The 16,377-nt window shown below is 42.3% G+C and overlaps 1 protein-coding gene across 1 annotated transcript; it reads right to left on the bottom strand.

The window, feature by feature from the left end:
* Positions 1-49: 49 nt before the first annotated feature.
* On the bottom strand, positions 50-15,192 carry LOC106574243 (mitogen-activated protein kinase kinase kinase 2). Its single transcript, XM_014149973.2, has 15 exons — positions 14,800-15,192; positions 11,107-11,185; positions 10,778-10,896; positions 10,517-10,657; positions 8,710-8,823; positions 8,208-8,304; positions 7,853-7,983; positions 7,201-7,280; positions 6,924-7,084; positions 6,559-6,771; positions 6,222-6,370; positions 6,015-6,146; positions 5,669-5,798; positions 5,220-5,397; positions 50-4,307 (listed from the first exon to the last, which is right to left on the bottom strand). The coding sequence occupies exons 2-15, from the start codon at positions 11,156-11,158 to the stop codon at positions 4,088-4,090; spliced, it is 1,917 nt and encodes a 638-aa protein (XP_014005448.1). The 5' UTR covers positions 11,159-11,185; positions 14,800-15,192; the 3' UTR covers positions 50-4,087.
* Between the last annotated feature and the right edge of the window lie 1,185 nt (positions 15,193-16,377).

Below are 16,377 nucleotides of genomic sequence, written 5' to 3'. Positions count from 1 at the left end.
GGTGGGTAAAAAAAAAAAATGAATAAAAAGTAAATCTTAGAAAAACAGGTGAAATAAATATATTTTATTATTTTCATTGTCATCATAATTATTAACACATCAAAGTGCCAACAGACTGACAGTCTCCCGACCCTTTTCCATCAAGAGGTCTCCTCTCTTCAGCATTCATTTACAGGAGCCAATGAGCTTTAGCCTGGTCCCAGATGTTCTTGTTTACTCCATCGCTGTCATTTAACAAGCCAAACAATGAGTGACATGGAATTAGCATGATGGAATTAGCATGATGGCACAAACAGACTGGCACTCAGGCTAAAAGCAATGGGCCTCCTGCCACCATTGTACCTCTCTCAGGATCCAACCATGCATAAAATCTCCCATTTAAAAATTAAAAATAAAAATATATATTAAAAAATTATGCATACCACTGATATACAGTTCTGATATAAACAGGCTTATTGGTCACAAACCAAATAGAATTATAAACATGGCTTCTTTTACAATACACAGAAAACAAATGTGAGGGATATAAGTGTAATCGTTCTTTTTAAAAGGGGTACATTTTTCAAAATGTATACATTTGTACATTTTTTTTCTTCTTCAATTCTATCTTTTTTTTTACAGTCCGAATGCGCAAGGCATTTTGGGCGCCCCCAGTGTCCTTTGAGCACAAATTGCAGTACACACACAGTCGCGCACACAGTCACACACACGCACACGAGAGAAGTGCTTACAGCACCTTGGAGTGGCAGCAGTGGCTTATAAAAAGCACATATTGGACCATATTGGTCTGTATCTTGTTGGTTTTCAAGAAGCAGGGGAATACCATGTGGTGACTTATCATACCGTATTTCACTTCACTGCCTATTACTTTAAATAGTTTTGCCCGAATCCCAAACCAACCTGCCCAATCCTCTCAGATCTACACAAGTAGGGAGCAGGGGCTAGGGATTGATTGGTTTGGGATTCAGGCCTCGTCTACCATCACTAACAGTCCCTCTGAGTGGGGAGGTGTAGTTAAACCCAGTCTGTTCAGAGTTCGAATAGACTTGACTTCTTATTTCAACAGGGGAGTGTTAATCCACAATGGTGAATGAGGCCACCTGGTGGTGAGAATGAAACATTACATTCCTGACTGTAAGATCCTTGTGCAACACAACCACACTGAGTCAATCATATACAACACACGCGCACACACACACCCACACACAGAAGCAAAAGTATTACAATCAGTGTAAAAAATCTGTATAGTTTCAAAAATGTGCAAAAAAGGTTCATCGCTAACAACAGAAACACAAGACAGACTATGCTCAACAGAGTAGAAGTCCATCGTCCAATGAGTAACCTTGAAGAAGCGAGCGGTGGAGAACGCATTATGTACCAGTTTTAAATAGTGCATATGCATACTCATTTCTGTTGAGTTGATAACAGCGAGTCCCAGTGCCAATGGAAATGTTCAGTTTCATTTTGACAGGCAACGCAATGCAGGAGGGTAAGGAAGGGGTCTAACTTCTTGGGGACCAGCTTAGCTGATAACACGCACGGGTCGCCGTTTTGCTTCTCAGACTAAAAGAAAACAGAGTCCAGAACAGTGGAGTCAATGACCATTGTTTCTCTTAACCAGCTTAACAAGCACTCCTTCGGCGCACGAGAGAGACAGGATTTAGTAACTTGTGGTGCTATGGTTAAGGGGAGAAAGTGCCTAGGCGATGGGAGAAATGCGCCATCATATTTCAGGCTAGTTGATCAGTCGGTTTCCCGAACCCCTCACACAAAAGAGCTTGTGTTTCCATACCTTGAGTACCTATGGGTTAGCTTACAGGCAATCACAACAACACCTCCTGGAGTCAAATAGACAGCCACTTCCATCATTAAATTAAAAAACACCTATCCTACTGCATCTACAAAATATGGGTCAAATATATCTGACATTCTCTGTACCTGGCAGCAACAAAACAGTTAGCACTGCTGTGATTTTAGATAAGTCTACTTGTTAGTAATGTTGAGGTGTGTGGCTGAGTACAGCATTGAAACTAGGGATGGACATTGAAAAAAAATGTCTGAGTACGCTCATGCAAATCATTTTGTGTACTCGTATTCAAGCACAAAACAGGGCTGAAGGCAAAACTAATTTGCAGTATGCTATCGATTGCTTCAATTCATGGTTTTTTAATGCTATGTTTTCAGTGCACTTGACACACTCCAAAACAATAAAAACACATCTTAAAGTTTGAAATGTCATTTGAACCTGCTAAACAGTTGCATTTGCAAATTTCCAATACAAATCTAGAATCGAGTACTCGAGCCCATCCCCAACTGAAACATACTGAAAACTGCTCTGGTGTGTGTGTATGCTAAAGGAGTGTTTGAGAGGAGAAATTAAACAACACATACTACAACATACCAGTACTTTCTTTCCCAAGGCATAGTAGGGCAAGAGGGCATAATAGTACCAGATGGTGTCCAACACTGTGGAGTATAACTGAGTATTCACCAGCACTGTCGAGTATTGATATTGGCATAATTGCTGAGTACTGTTCAGTGCAGTAGTATCTTAATCAAGATGTAAACTGGCTAACGTAGAGAGTGCTTCAGCGCAAAGTAGTACCTGATAATAACATACAGTATGCCTACAACTGAGTAACAAGCATCCTAATTGGCTAGCGGTTCTCCACTCTTCCTGTTTTAAAATGCCATAATGTACATTTGACCAATCAACTAAGGCCTGCCTAAACTTTGAGCAATCAACTGGCATCAGTACAACACGGCCAATCACAGAGCTCCGGTGTATTTCTGTTAAGAACTGAAGCACCAAACCCATTATGATGAGCACTCTAGGTTTCTGCTTTGGTGTGTCTCAGTTGTATCTGATCTGGGGTCAGTAAGAGACCTATGACCCCTGGTGAGGAGAAGGCAGAGAACAGTGCCACAACTGATCTAACACCAGTCTGATACAGAGAGAAAAAAAGGCAGATCAGAGAGAGCAGACCAATTTGGCGCACCACTGGCTGAACCACACTGATAGAAACACTTGGATATGATCCAAACCGTAAATAGGCTGGTACCTGTCTGATGCGTAGCGAAAACGTTTCAACCAAAGACGTGCCTACGCGGCTAAAAAGGCACACGGCAAAGAACGACAGACTGGGAGGGGATTTGACAACAGACCCTGACAGACGGGGGACCTGACTGACACAGCAGACAAGACAGACAGTCGCAGGACAGGAGTAAAGCGAGGGATCCTAGCAACAAAATTATTTTTTTCATCATAGAATGTCTACAGTATAAGTAAGAAGAACCGTTGAGTTCTGGATGTTCTACATGGACTGTGAATGTGCAAGTGAGGGGGGAGCAACATAGGCAGCAGTGTGACAAGAAGCGTGGGGGGGTAGGAGTGTTCTCCTCACCCGGTGTTCTGGTTGTGGATTCGATAGCAGCGTGCTATGGGTTTTCAGCTGTACATTCTGGGTCGAGTCAGGACCACACTAACCACCAGGGGTGCGTTCAGCAGGACACGCCGTTGTGCAACGTTCAGATGGATATAGCATGTAGAACAAACCCGCCTCTAAGACGTGTAGAGTAAGGAATCGTTTCGGCTCTAGTCATGCCATTTCTATTTGCAACGGTCCACAACGTTTGCCTACTAAATGTGGCCCAGATTATCATGATCGTCACCTCAAATCTCCACTAAGGTCCAGATCAGAAACACCGACTGACTCAGTGAGCTAAGCACAGAGTGACTGAGTCCCACTCCACAATCAAAAGCAGGAGATATTAATCATAAAAACATTTAAAAAAAGGTTATTTTGTCATCTCGGTTGGGAAACTTACCCTATTTCTGAAATTAAGGTGCAACTTTCTTTCTCTAAATGAGTTCATTCATTAATTCCTCCTTGCCAGTCTCCTAAAAACAGAGACGCAGGAGTTGTAGTCCCCACCTCATCCAATCACCAGATGGATACCTCCCACCAAGTCCTCTCTGGTCCAATGGGGGCTTTCTGTCTGGAGCTGGGAGGGCGGAGTTCAGGGGAGTCAGAGGCAGGGACAGCGAATCATCTAAGGCCATCTCTGGCAGTTCAGGGGGAAGGGGCTAGTGAACAAAGATGTGCCTCAGAAGGTCGTCGGCCGAGGGCCTCAGCTTGGTGTCCACGAAGATGCGCTTGAGGAAGTCGCGGCCGTGGTCGGAGACGTGGGCGGGCAGCGAGGGGTTGGTGGGCTGGGTGGCGATCTTAAAGATGGCCGCCATGGCCTCGAACTCGGCCCACGGGGGCCGTTGGGTCAGCATCTCCACCACCGTGCAACCCACACTCCTGGAGAGGACACCACTGACATTAGCCAACATCATCAACAGTTGACAAGAAATCCCACCAGCGGCGGCTGGTGGGAGAAGCTATAGGAGGACGGTCTCATTGTAATGGCTGGAATGGAATGGTACCAAACAGATCAAACATATGGAAACTCCGTTCCATTAATTCCATTCCAGACATTAAAATGAGCTCGTCCTCCTATAGCCATTCCCACCAGCATCCCACTCAACACATCAAGATCTTTATTGGTTCTCATCTCACCAAGATTTACATTACAAAAAAAGGGAGACACTTTTTTTCAGTGGCTGTTACACTCATCTACCATTGCCTCCTATCCAGATCCCCTATCCTTTCTGACCACTAATTTAAAGAGACTTCATCATATGGTAAACACCTCTTAATGGTGCAGTTTTGTTATATTTCCACACTATTAGGTCAAAATAACAGTCTGAAATTGTACAAATTGTGATGAGCTTTTGGTGTAAGAGCTGTTTGAAAAAAATGCCTGGAATTTCAGCCTGTTCAGGTGGGATGGAACTTTTGGCCCACATTATGACAATGGGATCTGATTATAATAGACCAATGACAGTTCATCTGAGTAAGGGGGTGGGCTCTAGACCATCCTATTAGCCAATCAGGGCTGTCTATATAAATATCTTAAAAATGTGTGTTCCCTAACACCCACACGATCAGACAGAGCAAGGGCGAAAGGAAACTCAGGGAAACAAATAATAATAAATATGACTTATTTTCATTAAATAAACATTGATTTATTAGGCATACAGTGATGATTAAAAAAATTACAAAAGACTGCATGTGGGCTTTAAGTCTCAGCCAGTGGTTTGAAAGAGAAGGAGACAAGGAGGTGGAAACAATTTTGCTGATAAGTCTGCCTCAGTAATAAATCCGTCTTACCAGATATCAGCCTTCCTGCCATAGCCCTCTCCACTGATCACCTCTGGGCTCATCCAGTAGGGAGTACCAGTCACTGACTTGATCCCTGTTCCTGACAGACAGATGGTCTGTAGCCGCCTGCTCGCCCCAAAGTCCCCCAGCTTCACGTTTCCCACAGAGTCCCGCAGAATGTTGGCCCCTGGAGAGAAAGATGGAGGAAAAAGAGGGAGGGACAGGAAGAGGTAAGGAGGTGCTTTTAAGGTACATTCTCTCATAAGAAACTACATTACCCAGAAGTCACTACTTGAGTTACAGCAACATTCCCCTCAATATCCATCAACATTCTGTCATAAGCACTACATGAACCAGAACATGAGAACTCTATGAGTCATGATAATGGTCCTTCCTATCAGAATCCAGCAACATTGTATTCCAATATTCCATCCATTTATCCCCCCCTCCTTCTGTACCTTTGATGTCTCTGTGGACGATCATGTTGCTGTGTAGGTAGGACACTCCCTCCAGGATCTGACGGGTGTACCGACGCGTCACGTTTTCCGTCAAGGCCCCGTACGACTTCAGCTGGTCTTTGATGGAGCCCTGGGGACAGAGGGTGAGAGTTCAAGCAACCTGCACGTCCGTTCCTGGTCATCTTTACTGCAGCAGCGTCGTGCCGATCAGCTGTGAAACTTCACTGAAACAAATACAACCTGGAACACAGCCGACGTCGCCACACTGGTGGACGGAGACAGTTTTGAGTTGGTCTAAGTCCAGTTATTCAAACGTACACACACACACACACACACACACACTTACCCCGGGCATGTACTCCATAAAGATGGACAGAGTTCTCTCGTTGGAGTCTCGTAGACAGCCGTAGTACTGGACGATCCGTTCATGGCACAAGTTCTTCAGTAACTGGATCTCACACTCCAGGGCACTTACCTCCTGCAGATAGACAAGATATATTGAGTACACAGTGTACACAATTCTCGACACACACACAATCTCTGTTCCACTCACCTTGCTGGTCTCGGGACTCTCTGGGTCAAACTGGACCTGTTTAACAGCCAGCTCTCTGCCCGTGTCTGCATCGTAGCACAGGAAGACCCGGCCAAACGCACCCTGACCCAGCAGCTTACCTAGCCGCCAGTTAGTAGGGGCACGTGGAGCTGGACAGACATGGGGGAAATCAAATCAGGTCATTTGTGTGCGCTTATAAGAAAAACGCTGGGTGCAAAAGTGCTTAGCAGCTACCCGGCCAGACCAGCTATCCTTCCACCTGAACGTTCTGCCATCTCAATCTCTGCTTTCCCCCCCCCCCCCTTCCTATTGTCTCCCTCCATCTAGCTCTACTCACAGCGGCTGGGTGGGCTGATGTCCATAACAGAGAGGGTGGGGTTGGGCTCGATGTCACTGCCCCTGCGTCTGCGACCCCCAGGCTCCTCCAGGTCTGGGGTGAATATGCTGCTGCCACTGCTGGTGCTGGGAGACTGCTCTGTGGGGCTGAAACTGACCGGGGAATGGAAACCGTGGACCTGGGTGCGCCGCGCTCGAGGGAACGTCTTACGCCTGCAGGGGAGGATGGGAGAGGGAGATTGAAGGTAAACAACAATAGTTTTCTGTGATACTCTAAAAATAAAAGAAATCGGGACACCCAGGTTTAAGGTTGAATTGAATATGACTTTTGTTTTAGAGAGGGTGTGTTTCTGTTTGTTCCTTTACCATCACTGTAGTCCTGAAGGCCAAAGGAAATGTGGTATCGCCGTGGGTAAGTGCCCCCTTTCCCCGACTTCTCAAACACTGGAATATCATACTCTGGGTAAACTTGGTGGTTATCTGGGTAGCTCTGTGCCCGGGGCATACGTGACTTAGGATAGTTATCACTGCAAGGAAATACAGGAGGAACACATGTTTTAAAAAACCTGTTCGAGTCAGAAGATGAAATGTTGAAGGTTACCACAATGCATGCTGGCTATGTAGTTCTTAGCTGGATGTTCACCTGTCCAGTGGGCTGTCCAGTGAGGGACAACTCCCCGATGCAGAGTTCTCTGGACTGCTCATTGACAGAGGGTCCAGCATCTAAGAAAGGAGAGATTGAGTTTGTGACTCTGCTGTTATTTGTCATACTCTGAACATGTTAATAAAAATGTTCATAACAGCGGTAATGAAGGACAGTTACGAGTAGGCAAGAGTGTTGAGACTAGGCCTTAGTATGACTGTTCCTGATCTGGGCCCCTGTCTCGATCTAGATAGAGGACTCATCTTTGTAGCTGTGCCATTATGGCGTCTGTGACAGCTTGGGCATCGCCATTGAGGCCATCTCCATTTTAATGTAGTCAATTTTCTTATTTTGTGTATTAAAAAAAAGTGTGAGGCTAATTTGTGATTTACCGCCACCTACAGTGCTGGAGTCCTGGACAAAATTGTGTGTGTCATTCATTTATTATAGCCACTAGATGGCCGTGACTTAGCTTAAAAGCCATTTACAAACCATTGGCAACCCAATTTGAAGAAGACAATGCTCTGATTATTGGCTGATCGCTCCCAACCCATAGGAATCCCCAAACAGTTGACTACTTTAAAAATGGTGGAAGCCCTAAATGTCAATGTTAACTGGTTAGATGGATAGAGTCCTCTATAGGTGAGGTTACCTGGTCCATGCTTTCTGGAATGAACTCTCCCTCGCTGTTAATGCTGGTGAAGGAGCCGTTTCTGGCAACCTGCTGGAGGGCATCGGGAATGTAGCCTGGAGGGGGAGAGCTGCGGTCCCCGGAGTGGGACCCTGGATGAAAGAGAATTACAAACATTTCTAGCTGAAGACTTACTACTAGACTGGTGGTGAAAGACAAGGTGTTTTGGATGTGTCTAATGCCATGAAGCAAATGGATTTGGAGAAAGAAAGAAATGGAAAGTATTTACTAGAAGGACAATTTCACAGATTTAATTAAATGAATTACACACACAGATATAGTTGTCATTGAAAACACCACTGAGTTGATGACCCACCTATCAAAGCCAGCATGCTTTTATTGTCTGTGGCCCTGAAACGGGTGTTGTCCAGGTCTTCGTGTGGGGGCAGCAGGTCCATGCTGGACGTGGAGGTCTGAGAGGAGAAAGTAAACACCATCCATCCATATCAAAACAGTTTTACTATACAGCCGTTTCTTTTACAGAATAAAACAATGCTTTTATGTCAGCTTAAACAAAGGTCTCAAGATGATTCATTAAAGTAAATACTCGAGAAAGTGTGCTGAACATAGTGAGCTGTTGATGGGTCAATCAGCCAGTACAGTAGTATGCTATGGATTGTGTGTGATTCCCTACAGTCACTGTGCTGTGATATGGTCTGGGCCCATATCCGCCAAGCCTCTCAGAGTAGAAGTAATGATCTAGGATCTGTCCAAGTAATCTTATTCATTATTATCCAAAAGGCTAAACTGATCCTAGATCAGCACTCCTAACTCTGTGGTGCTTTGTGAATATGGGCCGTGAACTGCCTGGTCCTAACCTGAGAGGAGGCCTGGAGCACCAGGAGGATCTTCAGGCTCTTCATGTGGACGCTGCGATCCAGCAGCTCCACGGCCTTGTCCAGGTCATCCTGAGTGGTCAGAGGAATCACCAGCTGAGAGGGAGGAGGGGAGAGAACCACAGAGAAGGAAACAGACAGATCAGCTTGGAAGAAGAGGAAGAAACGGCAGCAAGAGAAGGAAGTGAAATAGAAAAGAAAGGTATTGGTAGTTTCTCACAGAACAATTCATTCTCTCGCTCACACATGTTGATGATTGGCTTTTGGTGCTTATTTGACTACCAGAGACCAACACTGTGACTAGGGGCTGGGCTATATGGCCCAAATATCATATCACTGTATTTAAAAAAAATATTGGATGGTATTTTATGTTATGAACAATAAAAGTTCTACATTTTCTTTATGACCCTAGAGTGGCAACACATACATTCTAAGTGATTTCAATTTGTTTTTCTCCAATCTGTTCAATTCAACCAAAAATTATTTCCTGCATTTTAATCAATTTCTGCATTTCCTGCCCTCATTTGAGATCTCCACACTGCCACGTAGGGCTGCACAATATGGACAAACAATCTAGGCTTTATTTTTAACCAAATGTTGCAATTGTGATCTGATTTGCAATTTAAAGCCAAACACTTGTGTGAACTGTTGGAATCATGGAAATAGAATGATCATTCTAATTTTAGAGTAACATTTTTTTTAATTTGATTTAACCTTTCTAGGCAAGTCAGTTAAGAACAAATTGTTATTTACAATGACGGCCTAGGAACAGTGGGTTAACTGCCTTGCTCAGAGGCAGAACGACAGTTTTCTTCCTTGGCAGCTCGGGGATTCAATCTAGCAACCTTTCGGTTACTGGCCCTACGCTCTAACCACTAGGCTACCTGCCGCAAAGTTGGCACTTTGAATACAGTGTTTGACGTGACAAAATGCCACGGAGAAGTAATTGTGACAGGGTAGGAACCGAAGTGTTTTCTACGGGACCCTATAATCTTTGGCTACATTAAATGTTCCCTCTTCGCTACTTCATGTAGCTAACATTCATGCTTTGGGTATTCCTCTTTATTTAGAAGATACTATTGCACAACCATGCTAATTTAGGTCTACACCGTCACTAGTATTATCAGGCTGTATAGCTAGTTACGTTTGCTCTGACTCAGTACATTTATTCGCTAGCTAGCGAATAAATGTACTGAATCAGCTAACTAGCCATTAGCGGCAAACATAATAAATGTACTAGCCAGCTAACTAGCCATTAGCAGCAAACACGATTTAGGCCCAACTTGCTAACAAAAGAAACTAGCTGTTTGCAGATGTAAGAAACACAAACCAATAGTGTAATTATAGAACACTAGTGGATTTATATTAAGAAGCGAAGTGAAAACATCATAGCTGTCATCAACATGATTGTAGCATGTGCTGCATTGACCATGCAGACTGAACGCAAGTGTCTCATGATTTATTGTATTATTTTTTGCATTTTATTGTATTATTATTATGAACAAAACAAATACACATGCAAGTGTCTTGTGGTTGAGGAACAACAAATGCGCTCCTTCAGTGACAGGGGCTAGCTCTGTGTGGAAAGCGGCAGAGAGAGATGACTCAAGTAGCAAACTATAACGATGGGCGTTACACACGGCGTATCACAAACCAAACATTCAAATACCGTTATAGAAGGTCAAGTTAAAACCCAAACTAGTCTGTGCATCAATACAAGTACATCGTAAAATACGGTATACCACCCAGCCCCACTGTGACTTGGTGATGATGTTATCGTGATAAGTACCTCATTGTTGGTGTAATGCAGATCCATGGCCTGACCAAAGGCCACTTTGGCTTTGTTCCCCAGGTCATCCAGCCTGACTGGGCGAAAGAACTGCAAGATCCTCTTCTCCCCTTTGAACTCAAACTTCACTCGCACATCGTTCTGTAAAACACACACAACACACCAGCATCCACGAGAGGAAAGGGGATGAGAAAGAGAAATGCCATTCATTGTATTGAGACTATTCTCTAATGAGTGCCAAGTGGAGGCAGGTGGACAGACCTGATTTTTGGGTGAAGAGGCCTTGGGTTTTCCCAGGTCAGATAGGGTCATGGCAGGGCGGCTAGAGCGGTGCAGTTCGGCCAGGTCCTGCATTATAGAGTTCAGCGCCTCCTGTTCATCTGTTTGGGGCAGGTAGAAAGCTCAGAACAGAAAACACAGAATAGAAGCCATAGAATATTCTCTGTTGTTTGATGTTCTGTTCTTAGCCATAGAACAGACAGTATTGCAAAGCATTCCCAGGGCACCTTAAATGATCAGATATGGCCTAATGTCATGACAGTTCCTATGTATTACAACTATGTGTATGTGTTGGGAGAAAGTACACATACTCATTTTGACACGTTGATTCACCCAGGAGTCCAGGATAGAGGATTCTCCCATCAAAGGGGTTCCTTTCTCCTGTAAAATCTGAGTATTGCACACAAACAGAATTAGTCACTCACTAGCAAACTGATACAAACTAGAATCATTCTGCATTGCTTGCTAAATATTGTTTACATTGGGTCGTGCCATTTGATTTCATTCACTTTTTCACCGCACTCTTTTTCATTTGAATGAAACTTTCTATACATATTTGCCCATGGTAGAAGTGGTCAGAAAGTAACTTTTTGGACCTGAATGCCGAAACATTGAGGAGATAAAGGTGCTTAAAGATGAGCCATTTTGCACATCCCCACCCTACCATGAGACATCCATTTCTTCATCACCGGAAAAGATAAACGGTTCAGTTTGATATACATTTTAAAGCTTACAAACAGGGTTGTCAAACTAGTTTAATAAAATGTACGTACTTTAATGTCAATTATCTAAAAACTTGTATTTTACATCATCTGTGATGTTTGTGTTGTGCCCGCCATCAGGTGAGGCACAGCATGCTCTTGAATACAGGGTGGGTGTGATAAAATGTACTAAAATGGGAATAACATTTTATTTTCAAGTTTCAAAATGGTAGCAGAAAGATGATTGGAGGTCCACACATCAAAGAATGTTGACTTTAATGGAAATATAATTTGTTTTTAAATTATACTGTCAGTCCTCCATAGGAAACCTATTGAAATCACAGAAATATAGATAATAGAACCGACATTCGACGGTGGGTGGACCAGCTACCATCTTTGTGGCAGTAAATGGAAGTAAAAATGTAATTTCAATTTAAATACCAATGATGCACCAGTTAAATTGCAGTGGTCTGAAGGGGTATGAATTATAAATGTATGATTGACATGACACCCACCCTGTATTCAAGAGTAAGTTGTGTATCAACCGAAGGCAGGCACAACACAAACACCTCAAATGTAAAATAGGGTCTAAGCTACAACATATGTGAAAATGGGGAGAAAAGAAAAAAAAAAGATTTTACTTGTTTTTTGATCATTGATGTTCAAGGTTAAAAATATTTTTAATTTTTAATTCAAAGATTAAATTAATTTCTAAATATGCAAAAAAAATAGCAACATGCAACAATTAAGATTTTACTGAGTTACAGTTCATATGAGGAAATCAGTCAATTGAAATATACTGAACAAAAATATAAACGCAACATGTAAAGTGAGCTGAAATAAGAAATCCCAGAAATGTTCCATACACACAAAAAACATTTCTCTCAAATGTTGTGCACAAATTTGTTTACATCCTTGCTAGTGAGCATTCCTCCTTTGCGTAGATAATCCATCCACCTGACAGGTGTGGCATATCAACCAGTTTTGTCACAACACAATGCCACAGATTTCTCAAGTTGAAGGACCATGCAATTGGCATGCTGGCTGCAGGAATGTCAACCAGAGCCATTACCAGAGAATTTAATGTTCATTTCTCTACCATAAGCCACCTCCAACATCATTTTAGAGAATTTGGCAGTACATCCAACCAGCCTCACAACTGCACACCATGTGTATTCACGCCAGCCCAGGACCTCCACATCCAGCTTCTTCAACTGCAGGATCGTCTGAGACCAGCCATCCGGACTGGCTGATAAAACTGGGGAGTATCGGTCTCATTCTGATTGGCTGGGCCTGGCTCCACAGCGGGTGGACCTATGCCCTCCAAGCCACCTGCCCAGTCATGCAAAATCCATAGATTAGGGCCTAATGAATTTATTTCAATTAACTGATTTCCTTAAATGAACTAACTGTAACTCAGTAAAATCTTAGAAATTGTTGCATTTTGGGTTTATATTTTTCTGCAGTAGAAATTCATCAGGCCATAATCTATGGATTTCACATGACTGGAAATACAGATATGCATCTGTTGGTGACATATACCTTAATAAATAAATTAAAAAATATATATATAAAAAATGGGCCTCAGGATCTCGTAGCGGTATTTTTGTGCATTCAAATTAAAAATCAAATGCAATTGTGTTCGTTGTCCGTAGCTTATGCCTGCCCATACCATATCCCCACCATGTTGACATCAACAAACCGCTCACCCAGACGACGCCATACACATGGTTTGAGGTTGTGAGGCCGGTTGGAGATACTGCCAAATTCTCTAAATTGATGTTGGAGGCGGCTTATGATAGAGAAATTAACATTATATTCTCTGCCAACAAATGTTGAATAAAATTATATTTCATTACATTCTCTGCCGATTGTCCAGTGGTGTTGGTCCTTCAGCTGGTCAAAATTTGACAAAATATCCACAGGAAAGTACTATTAAACAGACTTCAAAACATGGGTCTATGTGTGTGGCAATCAAAATGTGTTTGCTTATGACCGAAGGCACGTGCACTAGACGGAAGCACATGCACTCATTCATACTAACAGGTCTTTACATGGTCTTGCACGTGGCAGGTTATAGAAAATTCAACTTCAGTAAGTTTGGTAAACAATACTTTCATGTGGATATTTTAACAAAAAATTTGAGCAGCTGAAAGTCCAACCACACAGATAACCGGTTGAGTAAGTTCAAATATAATTTTGTTCAACATTCTGGCTTGTAAGGAAAATGTACACAATTTTGCAGTACTTTGTTTCAGACTGTATACCAATAATTGGTATCAGTCTGATTTATTAGGCAATGTAGGGGTATGTGTAATTCCACAATAACAATGTGACAGACTTTTTCACATTAAAAATGTCAAACAAAAAACAATAATTGCAAAGCTAAACAAACCATAGAACTTTATGCACAATGACTACTTTTAATTTTCACTTAACATTTTACAAAAACATATTTACTTGAAGAACAGTGCATATGTAAACTTTGGTAACAGAATGACGGTTTGTGCCACCATTCTGTTACTAAACTTTGCATCTGCACTGTTTTTTAAGTGAATGTGTTTTTGTAAAACGTTCAGTGGAAATTGTTAAAAGTTGCTAACGTTAGTCCTTTCTGAGTCAGACAAATCTGAGTCTCGGTGTCACTGTTACAGTGTAATTGCCCGTATGCAACATTTGTCCATTTTGAGCACCCCTCTACCTACTAAATGTTTTAGCATTAAACCACCTCTACCATTGGCAAATATAGAAAGTGTCATTCAAACCAAATGGGGTGCGGTCAAAAAGTGATTGAAATCAAATGGAACGAACCCATATGAGGCTGTCGTTCAAGCTATTTAGTAATGCAAGCTTATCTAGCTAATTGAGCTATAACATTCGGATTTATGCCTATGGTCATTAGTTAACTAAACACTGCGATCCAAATCAACACATGACACCCTAAATTACTAGCGTGCACAGCTAACTAGTCGGTTCATGACAGAAGTTGACAGCTAGCAAACGTGTTAGTTGGTTATCGACGGAGACATGCATCTGTGCTAGCAAACTGATTATTTGATAAATCAACAGTTTGCAAACGACAGCTAACTAGGATGGCTAACGTTAGATTACATCGCCTGACAGGGAAGTTGTCGAGTTAGCTGGTTAACGTTAGCTAGCTAATGTTTTCCTCGATTAACTTGCTTGCTACCGGTACGTAGCTAGTTAGCTACGTGACGTGAGCCACACACATCGTGCAAATCAATTCGTCAAGTACTTTCTTTCTGTAAATTGTAACGGTTAACAAAAATGTTTCTAATTTACCTGGGTGGATTCTGTATCTTCACTTCCTCATCCACAGGGCCAGCGACAAGAGCCCCGGCCCCGCGGATAGCGGTCTTTGAGAAAGCAGAAGTTTAGAGTCCGCTTCGAACTTTACTTGAGTCCAAGGCCCGGAGTTTCAGGCCAAGATATCACTAACGCTTGTGTTGTGCAAGATGTTCTTCGACGTGAAAACTGACGATAGCGATGTGAACTAATTAAAACAAGCATTTGAATATCTATCCGTTGACAAAAACTTAATCCACACTTCTGTTTGATTTATAAAGCTAGCTACGTGAAAACGGTTCTACCAACACAGCTCAGCTGCAATCTTACCCCAATAATAACAGCAAGCCTAGTTGGAAGAGTCCAACCACAACACAAGTTTGTTGATGTCAGAGAAATGTGTGTGTGCTTCTGGTTTCGTCATCAAAATATGTGGTCGTTCGATTTGGCTGTCAGATTAATAACACAGGCAGAAGGGGTAACCTTGAAAAAGAAGAATAGAGTATATATATATATATATATATATATATATATATATATATACTCTATTCTTCTTTTTCAAGGTTACCCCTTGAATATATATCTTTGTTAATAACTTGCACTCCTAGTCCTGCACTTCATAGTTAAAATGTCCATACAATAATTATAGAAATCTCACATTATTCAGTTTTGATTCATAATAGGTCAGAATGCATTGCTATGGACCTCCAATCTCAATCTCCCAACGTTTTTGCAATTTAACACTGGCATTCACACTTGGGCAATACAAATTAACTACAGTACTTAAATAATGTGAAATGTGTGTAATTGTTGCTTATCAAACTGGATAGCATGGGGGTTGGAGGAAGGGTTTTTAACTGGATGAAGAACTTTCTTTTTGGACAATCAATACAAGTGAGGGTGGTGAGCTGCATGTCAGAAAGCTATGAGGTAGATAATGGTACCCCCCAGGGAAGTGTGATTAGTCTTTTGTTGTTCTCCATTATGATTGATGATGTATTCATCAGGTGAGATCAGATATTGGGAAGTGATTGTTTGCGGATGACGGGCGCTGTGGAGGAGAGGGAGAAAAATTCCCCATACAGCCGAGAGAGTTCAAGAAGCGATCAGAGAAGTTGAGCAGTGGTCTCTCAGGTGGGGCTTCAAGTTCTCCGTTGAGAAAACACAGACTGGGTTTTCTACTAGAAGGAATGTTCAGGAGGAAATATACCTGAAGCTCTACAGGAGGAAGGTGGAGACGGTGGAAGTGATTAGGTTCCTGAGGGTCTGATTTAACACTCAAATGACATGGGCGGAACATATTAACACAGAAGTTATCAAAGGAAATAAAATATTGAATGTGATGCGTTGTCTGTCAGGAATGGTGTGGGGGGGTCGGATAGAATGGCGTTAAAAACGTTATATATAGCAATATCAAGGTTATCACTGGACTATGGTAGTGTAGCATATGCATCAGCAGCTCTGACATCTTTAAAAAAAAGCTAGATGTAATCCAGGCTCAAGCTCTAAGAATATGTTGTGGAGCAGTCAGACATTGCTCGTCCTAATATTTCTATATTTCTTAACTCCATTCTT

This window comes from Salmo salar, chromosome ssa16, assembly GCF_905237065.1.
Source record: "Salmo salar chromosome ssa16, Ssal_v3.1, whole genome shotgun sequence".
Taxonomy (NCBI): Eukaryota; Metazoa; Chordata; class Actinopteri; order Salmoniformes; family Salmonidae; genus Salmo; species Salmo salar.
Note: the sequence above shows the minus strand (reverse complement) of the source record. Positions and strands in the feature narration are given on the sequence as shown.

Excerpts from the sequence above, each read along its gene's own strand:
- LOC106574243 (XM_014149973.2), bottom strand. The coding sequence starts at position 11,158 with ATGGGAGAATCCTCTATCCTGGACTCCTGGGTGAATCAACGTGTCAAA. Across the intron at positions 6,147-6,221 it reads AGAGTCCCGAGACCAGCAAG|GAGGTAAGTGCCCTGGAGTG; the intron begins GTGAGTGGAACA and ends GTCTATCTGCAG. Across the intron at positions 5,398-5,668 it reads CGTCCACAGAGACATCAAAG|GGGCCAACATTCTGCGGGAC; the intron begins GTACAGAAGGAG and ends CTTTCTCTCCAG.